This window comes from Oncorhynchus mykiss, chromosome 13, assembly GCF_057628025.1.
Source record: "Oncorhynchus mykiss isolate SJ-2025 chromosome 13, ASM5762802v1, whole genome shotgun sequence".
NCBI lineage: Eukaryota > Metazoa > Chordata > Actinopteri > Salmoniformes > Salmonidae > Oncorhynchus > Oncorhynchus mykiss.
Window position 1 is genome coordinate 10,259,019 of NC_143034.1, and position 11,127 is coordinate 10,270,145.

At 43.1% G+C, this 11,127-nt stretch overlaps 1 protein-coding gene across 1 annotated transcript; it reads left to right on the forward strand.

The window, feature by feature from the left end:
* The first annotated feature begins 1,509 nt into the window (after window positions 1–1,509).
* Window positions 1,510–9,142, forward strand: LOC149978689 (uncharacterized). Its single transcript, XM_090195070.1, has 3 exons — window positions 1,510–1,592; window positions 4,925–5,966; window positions 6,126–9,142. Exons 2-3 carry the CDS (start codon window positions 4,931–4,933, stop codon window positions 7,274–7,276), a joined length of 2,187 nt encoding a protein of 728 aa, XP_090051196.1. The 5' UTR covers window positions 1,510–1,592; window positions 4,925–4,930; the 3' UTR covers window positions 7,277–9,142.
* The last annotated feature ends 1,985 nt before the right edge of the window (window positions 9,143–11,127 follow it).

Below are 11,127 nucleotides of genomic sequence, written 5' to 3' on the forward strand. Positions count from 1 at the left end.
TTGTTTGACATTGTGTTTTACGTCATATTATGAGGCATATCTTATATTGCTTCAAACTAGCCTATAGCTTAAATCCCACCATAGAAACGTTGAGGCAATACATTTGTATAAAGACTTACTCATATGCATTCTCCTGTTCTATTGGGTTTTCTTTCAACTTTATTTCATTGTCTAGCACCTAAAGGCATGATGCTAATCATATCGTCAAACCGTGATAGTTGTTGCATCTTTAAATCCCCTCTCTTCATAATGGGTATCTCCATCTCTGTTTATGAAACCGCTTGTTTTTTTAGAACTGTACGTGTTTCCCTGCTAATTGCATTTCGTAGGTCTACTGCCGCGCCTAAAATGCGAAGAAATAACAGTTCAGTAACATTTTAAGATAAACATTCCGATTTGTTCCGTAATCCCTATTAATCGATACAGGGTATACGTCCACTACACTACTCAGATACGTATCGGTGGGGATTTAAGAATTAAGTATATGCATTTAAGAATTAAGTATATGCAATGCCCACTAAGTGAGTGTACAGCATATACCTGTGTATGTGACAGGTTAAAGGACATATCCATAGCCTGTTATACATTAAAAAGTATTAGTAAGTTCATAATAGTATGTGAGGATCTTAAAACATCTAAGGTTAAAAAGATCATGCATTCAGTATTAGTTGATAGAGATTGATAACATTCATATAATTGTGTTAAAGTTAAAAATCCGTCAAGCGTACAAAGGGTACGAATTGTGAGAGTAATGTGTAAACGTTATATTGATTACTTCATTTTGTGGTGCCTAAAAGTGTTAATCTGTGATCTACTAAATGCTCTTAATCTATGAGTCTGAGATCGATTGCTCTGGTCTCCACCCATATTCCCGGGGAAATCGCAGTCTTTTCTCATTGCACTAAAAGTTGAATTGAGAAAACAACACCGTATTACTCTCGTGATTATTTATCCTCTTTTTCAGGTACGTTATTGATGATCAAAAAAATAGTAATTTAAATGTAATAACTCGCTAACATGTCAAGAGTGTTTAAGATGTGTCTTAGTAACGTCTTGAGGAAGTTAGAGTTAAGTTTGCAGAGAGTAATATGAGCCCTGCTCGGTTGTAGTGAAGAATGGCATCCTACTGAGAGTAGCTGCCATTTTATGTCCGTTGTGAATGAACATGTGCGTTGTTAATAAGATATTTTGCTGTGTTATTTGTATAACGGTTTTTCTGTTTTGTAATGTGTTACTTTTGTAAAATGATTGCACTAAAAGTTGAATTGAGAAAACAACACCGGTATCACTCTCGTGATTATTTCTCCCCTGTTTCAGGGGCTTAACATGTACACCTCCACTACACCACTGGGAACCGTGATGAACTGCTAAAACGGTCGCCGCTTCTCATATGATCTGGCCTGAAAATCTCCAAACAACTGGGTAGAATATCATATTCTTTTCATAATGAAAGCTGTATTGGAGTTGCGCAACGTGAGCATCTAGCGCAGCCGTGACTGTCTTGAGAATGCAGATCTGTATTCTCGCGTTGTCAGCACATATCTCGTTCTGGTAAAAGAGGGCTACAAGACCGTTCTAAATCAAGTGTCAAGGTGAAAATCAAGCTTTGTAACATATTTGAGAACGTTTGCAAATACAGAAAGAATAATTTAGTAGTCGGATTATTTGTCCACAGGCGGCTAATTGTTGATCTGGTGCACATTGCTCTAGCTAGCTAGCTTGCTAACTAGCCATTGGAAGCTAACAGTCTATAGCAAGCAATTGTGTTTATCTACAGTATGTTTATCTATGTTTATCTACAGTGTTGTGAATCACCATATTAAGTGTCAATGTCAAAAATATATGAAGTGTAAATTGTTAATTTTTAACATGACATCCATTGGCTACTCGGATCACTGGCTAGTAAGTTAGCCTGGCTAACAAGGCCAATAGTTAGGTAGCTAAGGAGGCTAGCTAGCCAGCCAACTTAATTTCAGTATTCACGAGACGATAGCTACAACTAATTCCAAGCATGTGCAGCAAACTGGGTTACGCGCAATGCCGTCGGGGGTACGCCAAATAAACATTTTATTCATATACATATATATATATATATATATATATATATATATAAATATATATATATAAATATATATATATATATATATATATATATATATATATATTTTAAAAAATTATCACATTTTCAATCAGTCCATTTATATTTTCCAACAGGGCTATACATTTGGGTGAGGGTTTTTTCTCGCCTGAGTAGCCTCGTTTCACTGCCAAAAATACAATTAAACCATCTCGTGTTCAGCGAAATAACATAATGTCAAATGCAGGTAGCCTAGTCAAATAGACATAGTGGAGTGGTAACGGGTGTGCAAGCAGTTGCTCCCGATGCCACTTGGGGACACTGCAGCATCCACGAGAGGCTATTGCTGCCAAGGGAATGTCTGACCGCTTGAAAGCCGTTTTGGACACAACAGTGAAAATGGATAACCTTTGTAAAGCAAGGCCCCTGAACTCTTGTGTATTTCCTGCACTATGCTATGATATGGGCAGCAACCACGTAACGCTTTTACAGAAGTGCGCTGGTTATCAAGGGGCAAATGTAACAGTATAACTTTCGTCCGTCCCCGAATCCTGTTTCCATTGATCATCCTTGAGATGTTTCTTCAACTTAATTGGAGTCCAACTGTGTTCAATTCAATTGATTGGACATATAAGGTCCCACAGTTGACAGTGCATGTCAGAGCAAAAACAAAGCCATGTGGTCGAAGGAGACCAGATTGTGGCAAGGCACAGATCTGGGGAAGGGTACCAAATAAAATTCTGCAGCATTTTTTACTAGGCAAGTCAGTTATGAACAAATTCATATTTCCAATGACAGCCTGGGAATAGTGGGTTAACTGCCTTGTTCAGGGGCAGAATGACAGATTTGTACCTTTTCAGCTTGGGGATTCGATCTTGGAACCTTTCGGTTACTAGTCCAACGCTCTAACCACTAGGCTACCTGCCATCCCACAGCATTGAAGGTCCCCAAGAACACAGTGGCCTCCATCATTCTTAAATGGAATTAGTTTGGAACCACCAAGACTCTTCTTTGAGCTGGCCGCCCGGCCAAACTGAGCTATCAGGGGAGAAGACTTTGGTCAGGGAGGTGATAAAGAACCCAATGGTCACGTCTGGAGGAAGCCTGGCACCATCCCTACGGTGAAGCATGGTGATGGCAGCATCATGCTGTGGGGATGTTTTTCAGCGGCAGGGACTGGTAGAGGGAAAGATGAACAAAGTGAAGTACGGAAAGATCCTTGATGAAAACCTGCTCCAGAGCGCTCAGGACCTCAGACTGGGGTGAAGGTTCACCTTCCAACAGGACAACAACACTAAACACACAGCCAAGACAATGCAGGAGTGGCTTCGGGACAAGTCTCTGAATGTCCTTGAGTGGCCCAGCCAGAGCCCGGACTTGAACCCGATCAAAGATCTCTGGAGAGACCTGAAAATAGCTGTGCAACGTCGCTCCCCATTCAACCTGACAGAGCTTGAGAGGATCTGCAGAAAATAATGGGAGAAACTCCCAAAATACAGGTGTGCCAAGCTTGTAGCATCATACCCCAAGAAGACTTGAGGCTGTATTCGCTGCCAAAGGTGCTTCAACAAAGTACTGAGTAAAGCGTCAAAATACTTATGTAAATGTGATGTCAGTTTATTTCTAATACATTTGTCACAGGAAGGGTATAGCTGGCTCTAGCGTGTGTGTGTCCTCAGATCAGAGGCAACATCTTTAAGATGGCATAATATGGGCATATTTTGGTCTGCGATGGTGATCACACTGAGTTCATCATCTACTAATGACACACATTAAAACAAGTTTACAAGCCATTTTTTTGACACGGGATCATCAAAGTTCCCTGTAACATAACTACTTTGTGTGTGTTTTGTATGTCATGACTGTAAACACATTGTGATTTCACAATTTAACATTTGCTAAAGAGCAACCCCAGTACGCTACTGCAGCCTCACTCTACCTGTGATATAAAAGTTATTTTTTGATAAAGCGCAAAAATGAAATAAACGGTTTGGAAAAACTTTTTTTTTTGTGGAAGACTGAATAAGTGCTTCAAACGGTTTGCTTGGAATGATTTGTGCTGTAGCTGTGATCTCTATCTGTGAATGATTTGTGCTGTAGCTGTGATCTCTATCTGTGAATGATCTGTACTGTAGCTGTGATCTCTATCTGTGAATGATCTGTACTGTAGCTGTGATCTCTATCTGTGAATGATTTGTGCTGTAGCTGTGATCTCTATCTGTGAATGATCTGTACTGTAGCTGTGATCTCTATCTGTGAATGATCTGTACTGTAGCTGTGATCTCTATCTGTGAATGATCTGTACTGTAGCTGTGATCTCTATCTGTGAATGATCTGTACTGTAGCTGTGATCTCTATCTGTGAATGATTTGTGCTGTAGCTGTGATCTCTATCTGTGAATGATCTGTACTGTAGCTGTGATCTTTATCTGTGAATGATCTGTGCTGTAGCTGTGATCTCTATCTGTGAATGATTTGTACTGTAGCTGTGATCTCTATCTGTGAATGATTTGTACTGTAGCTGTGATCTCTATCTGTGAATGATTTGTACTGTAGCTGTGATCTCTACCTGTGAATGAATTACAGAAGATACCTTTGTCCATTGACTCTTCTGTGTAATGTACTGGAACTGAGATTCATGATTTAAGGGCTGGTCAGTAAGCTAAAGATAACCCAATAATAGCTTCACATTACTGACGTTGCCATCGCCATAGCAACGTGAGCTAGCTAGTTCCATTTTATTAGCAGTGATTCCTAGTGCATGGAATATTGAGCACGTTCTATCCCTTTATTGTTTAGTGAAACTCACCTTTTACATGTTGTGCTTCCTTTTTGGATCCATCTCTAGCCTTCCATGTCTGAACCAAAGTCCACAGAGTCCCCGGAGGAGAGAGCAGTCAAAGTGGAGGAGGAGGAGAGAGCAGTCAAAGTGGAGGAGGAGGAGAGAGCAGTCAAAGTGGAGGAGGAGAGAGCCGTCACAGAGGAGATGGAGGAGGAGAGAGCAGTCAAAGAGGAGTTGGAGGAGAGAGCAGCCAAAGAGGAGATGGAGGAGGAGAGAGCAGTCAAAGTGGAGGAGGAGGAGAAAGCAGTCAAAGTGGAGGAGGAGGAGAGAGCAGTCAAAGTGGAGGAGGAGAGAGCCGTAACAGAGGAGATGGAGGAGGAGAGAGCAGTCAAAGAGGAGTTGGAGGAGAGAGCAGCCAAAGAGGAGATGGAGGAGGAGAGAGCAGTCAAAGAGGAGGTGGAGGAGGAGAGAGCAGCCAAAGAGGAGGTGGAGGAGGAGAGAGCAGTCAAAGTGGAGGTGGAGGAGGAGAGAGAAGTCAAAGTGGAGGTGGAGGAGGAGAGAGCAGTCAAAGAGGAGGTGGAGGAGGAGAGAGCAGTCAAAGTGGAGGTGGAGGAGGAGAGAGAAGTCAAAGTGGAGGTGGAGGAGGAGAGAGCAGTCAAAGAGGAGGTGGAGGAGGAGAGAGCAGTTAAAGTAGAGGAGGAGGAGAGAGCAGTTAAAGTAGAGGTGGAGGAGGAGAGAGCAGTCACAGAGGAGATGGAGGAGGAGAGAGCAGTCAAAGAGGAGGTAGAGGAGGAGAGAGCAGTCAAAGAGGAGGTGGAGAGAGCAGTCAAGGGGGAGGTGGAGGAGGAGAGAGCAGTCGAAGACGTGGAGGAGAGAGCAGCCAAAGTGGAGGTGGAGGAGGAGAGAGCAGCCAAAGTGGAGGTGGAGGAGGAGAGAGCAGTCAAAGAGGAGGAGGAGAAAGCAGTCAAAGAGGAGGTGGAGGAGGAGAGAGCAGTCACAGAGGAGGTGGAGGAGGAGAGAGCAGTCAATGAAGAAGAGGAGAACAGGGAAGTGTCTGCTCCAGACCTAGAGGAGGAAGAGGAGGAAGTAGATAGTATCACTGACCCAGGTAAGTTCAGGTGTGGAGTACGGAGAGAGGTTGTTGCCTTGGCAGCCACAGGGGATTCCAGAACTATTGTATTGCTTCTACTTGCATCAAAAGTATTTTAAATCCCATTTCAATGTTACCGTTCTAATTCTAACCCCATATCTGTTCATATTCCCACAGGAGAGATCTCCAACCCAGGTTCAGACAGTGAGCCCAGTTCCACAGCATCAGGAAACCATAAACAACACAGACGGAGGAACTCAAGACAGAAACATCACCACTGCATGGACTGCTTCACTAGTTTCTATGATCCAGAGGAGTTGAGAAGACACACTTGTAGGCCAAGACCCTGCACAGACTGCAGAGACTGTTTTATTTGTCCAACTCACCCCAAATCTCCCCATCAGATTCACAAAAGAAAGAAGCCTCACCCGTGTGGTCAACGTGCGGAGAGATTTCAGAACCCGAGCACTTTGAAGAGGCACCAGCTTATTCACACAGGAAAGAAGTCGTGCCACTGCTTTCAGTGTGGGAAGAGGTTCCATCGTGTAGACACCGTAAAGGCTCACCAGAGAATGCACACAGGGGAGAAGCCTTTCCACTGCTCCTTGTGCGGGAAGACTTTTGGTTGGTCAATACATTTGAAGAGACACCAGAAAATACACACAGAGGAGAAGCTTTTCCACTGCTCCCAATGTGGGAAGCGTTTTAATCAGTTATCAAATTTAACGAAACACCAACAAACTCACACAAGAGAGAAACCTTTTCACTGCTCTCAGTGTGGGAAGAGTTTCAGTCTGTCATCATATCTGAAGAGGCACCAAATAACTCACACAGAAGAGAAACCATTCTGCTGTGATCATTGTGGGAAGAGTTTTAAATTGGAAGGAAGCCTTAAGAGTCATCAGAGAATGCATAGTGGAGAGAAGCCCCACCACTGCTCCCAATGTGGTAAGAGCTTCAGTCAGGCAGGAGACTTAAAGAGACACCAGAGAATACATAGTGGAGAGAAGCCATACCACTGCTCTGAGTGTGGAAAAAGCTTCAGTCGGTTAAATGTCCTAAAGCAACATCAGAGAAGACACACAGGGGAGAATCCTTTCCACTGCTCCCAATGTGGGAAGACCTTCAGCGAGAAAGGAAATCTAAAGCAACACCAGAGAATACACACGGGAGAGAAGCCATACAGCTGTGATCAGTGCGGGAATTGTTTTAAATGGAAAGAAATGCTGAAAGAACATCAAGAAGCAATTCACAGTGCCGTGCCCAACACTGACCTTATAATGGAGCTGCCAAGCTGGGCATCTACATATCTGACTAATATTGACTGACTGTTTTTGTAATTATTCTGTTAAACCTTTTTTACATGTACAGTGGGGGAGAACAAGTATTTGATACACTGCCAATTTTACAGGTTTTCCTACTTACAAAGCATGTAGAGGTCTGTAATTTTTATCATAGGCACACTTCAACTGTGAGAGACTGAATCTAAAACAAAAAGAAAATCAGAAAATCATATTGTATGATTTTTAAGTAATTAATTAGCATTTTATTGCATGACATAAGTATTTGATACATGAGAAAAGCAGAACTTAATATTTGGTACAGAAACCTTTGTTTGCAATTACAGAGATCATACGTTTCCTGTAGTTCTTGACCAGGTTTGCACACACTGCAGCAGGGATTTTTGCCCACTCCTCCATACAGACCTTCTCCAGATCCTTCAGGTTTCGGGGCTGTCGCTGGGCAATACAGACTTTCAGCTCCCTCCAAAGATTTTCTATCGGGTTCAGGTCTGGAGACTGGCTAGGCCACTCCAGGACCTTGAGATGCTTCTTACGGAGCCACTCCTTAGTTGCCCTGGCTGTGTGTTTCGGGTCGTTGTCATGCTGGAAGACCCAGCCACGACCCATCTTCAAAATGCTCTTACTGAAGGAAGGAGGTTGTTGGCCAAGATCTTGCGATATATGGCCTCGTCCATCCTCCCCTCAATATGGTGCAGTCGTCCTGTACCCTTTGCAGAAAAGCATCCCCAAAGAATGATGTTTCCACCTCCATGCTTCACAGTTGGGATGGTGTTCTTGGGGTTGTACTCATCCTTCTTCTTCCTCCAAACACGGCGAGTGGAGTTTAGACCAAAAAGCTCTATTTTTGTCTCATCAGACCACATGACCTTCTCCCATTCCTCTTCTGGATCATCCAGATGGTCATTGGCAAACTTCAGACGGGCCTGGACATGCGCTGGCTTGAGAAGGGGGACCTTGCGTGCGCTGCAGGATTTTAATCCATGACGGTGTAGTTTGTTACTAATGGTTTTCTTTGAGAATGGTTTTCTTTGAGACTGTGGTCCCAGCTCTCTTCAGGTCATTGACCAGGTCCTGCCGTGTAGTTCTGGGCTGATCCCTCACCTTTCTCATGATCATTGATGCCCCACGAGGTGAGATCTTGCATGGAGCCCCAGACCGAGGGTGATTGACCGTCATCTTGAACTTCTTCCATTTTCAAATAATTGCGCCAACAGTTGTTGCCAGCTCACCAAGCGGGTTGCCCATCCCAGCCTTGTGCAGGTCTACAATTTTATCCCTGATGTCCTTACACAGCTCTCTGGTCTTGGCCATTGTGGAGAGGTTGGAGTCTGTTTGATTGAGTGTGTGGACAGGTGTCTTTTATACAGGTCACGAGTTCAAACAGGTGCAGTTAATACAGGTAATGAGTGGAGAACAGGAGGGCTTCTTAAAGAAAAACTAACAGGTCTGTGAGAGCCGGAATTCTTACTGGTTGGTAGGTGATCAAATACTTATGTCATGCAATAAAATGCAAATTAATTACTTAAAAATCATACAATGTGGTTTTCTGGATTTTTGGATTTTAGATTCCGTCTCTCACAGTTGAAGTGTACCTATGATAAAAATCACAGACCTCTACGTGCTTTGTAAGTAGGAAAACCTGCAAAATCGGCAGTGTGTCAAATAACTTGTTCTCCCCACTGTATGTTTTACCTTTTACCACTTTGTTAACAGAGGGGGAGGTGGGAGGGGGGGTTGAACTCCGGTCTCTGGTGGGGAAAAGAGGACATGTGACTGTCTGGGTGTGTTAACACTTGACCCCAGGCTCTGCATAATTACCCTGCAAGACCTGAAGTCCATCTGTAATATTCTCATATGAAAATGTACTAAAGGGTATGAATTATGACATCACGTTTTAATTCAAGTGTATTTTCTTCCAGAAATGCATTTAGTTTAATATTATCTCAAGTCAATCACTCTCCTCTTGGGAATGTTTGATTTGCATATTGATGTTATTGCACCAACACATTAGTAACACAGGGTGTTACAGTAATAGTATTACGCTAGTCCATAACGAGGTAATATAATGAGTTATACTTTGTATCTGAGTAATATGTAGATGTAGTCAAGCCACCTAAAGCTAGATTCCGAGTAGAGTCCCTCGTGTTCTAGTGGGAGTCCTTTATCCTCCAGTCACGAGTCCCTTGGTAAAAGTTATCGTCCAACCATTTTTTTTTAAAAGCTTGTTTTCATTAGTGTTGTACATTTGTAAGGCTAAATATATGTAACATTTGCTGCTGTAGCTAGTATGTTGAATTATGTTGACTTCTGACAACTGTCACCACTGGTTGAGTCGTGAAAATCGTGACTTGAGTCTGAGTCAAGTCTGAGTCGGGGACTCGAGTACTACATTTTATTTGTGCAAATTGATGTCAATTCACTAGTGTCTGGGTTTAACACGTTAGTAACATAACATTTTACAGTAGTACTATTACTGTAACAAAACATTTTACAGTAATACTATTCATTTTGTCAGTAGCAAGGTGCTACAATGAATTAGAATTTGTATTTGAGTAATAATGTAATAAGGTCATTGTGATAGTCCCACTGAGCCCAAACCAGATTGGATGGCGTATTGCTGCAGAATGCTGTGGTAGCCATGCTGGTTAAGTGTGCCTTGAATTCTAAATAAATCACTGACAGTGTCACCACCAGTGAAGCACCATCACACCTCCTCCTCCATGCTTCACGGTGGGAACCACACATGGAGAGATCATCCTTTCACCTACTCTGCGTCTTACAAAGAAACGGTGGTTGGAACCAGAAGTCTTAAATTTGGACTCATCAGACCAAAAGGATTTCCACCGGTCTAATGTCCATTGCTCGTGTTTCTTGGCCCAAGCAAGTCTCTTCTTGTTATTGGTGTCTTTTAGTAGTGGTTTCTTTGCAGCAATTTGACCATGAAGGCCTGATTTACACAGTCTCCTCTGAACAGTTGATGTTGAGATGTGTCTGTTACTTGAACTCTGTGAAGCATTTATTTGGGCTGCAATCTGAGGTGCAGGTAACTCTAATGAACGTATCCTCTGCAGCAGAGGTAACTCTGGGTCTTCCTTTCCCGTGGCAGTCCTCATGAGAGACAGTTAACTGTAATGAACTGATCCTCTGCAGCAGAGGTAACTCTGGGTCTTCCTTTCCCGTGGCAGTCCTCATGAGAGACAGTTAACTGTAATGAACTGATCCTCTGCAGCAGAGGTAACTCTGGGTCTTTGTTTCCTGTGGCAGTCCTCATGAGAGACAGTTAACTGTAATGAACTGATCCTCTGCAGCAGAGGTAACTCTGGGTCTTTGTTTCCTGTGGCAGTCCTCATGAGAGACAGTTAACTGTAATGAACTGATCCTCTGCAGCAGAGGTAACTCTGGGTCTTTGTTTCCTGTGGCAGTCCTCATGAGAGACAGTTAACTGTAATGAACTTATCCTCTGCAGCAGAGGTAACTCTGGGTCTTTGTTTCCTGTGGCGGTCCTCATGAGAGCCAGTTTCATCATAGCTTTTGATGGTTTTTGCTTCACTCGTTCATGTGACAGGCCATAGCATCATGCTGCGTTGTTGACAATATGACTAAGCGCCACAAATTGCTGTTCAATTTCAGCAGGGTGCGCTTCCCTCACCTGCTTCACTTGGTCACGTGACGGGACATAGCTCGGTGCAACCAAGGCCAGAATAATCAAATCCCCTCATTGGCATGACCCTTCACAACAAGGTGATTCAGCTGAAGCCTCTGTGTTAGTGCTGGGATGGAACAAGAGCCTGCACACCATGTGGATGGGCTGTCCAGAACAGGAGTTACAGGCCCCTGATATACTGTTATTAACTGACAGATGTCATTAAGCAGTT

Excerpts from the sequence above, each read along its gene's own strand:
- LOC149978689 (XM_090195070.1), top strand. The coding sequence starts at position 4,931 with ATGTCTGAACCAAAGTCCACAGAGTCCCCGGAGGAGAGAGCAGTCAAA. Across the intron at positions 5,967-6,125 it reads AGATAGTATCACTGACCCAG|GAGAGATCTCCAACCCAGGT; the intron begins GTAAGTTCAGGT and ends ATATTCCCACAG.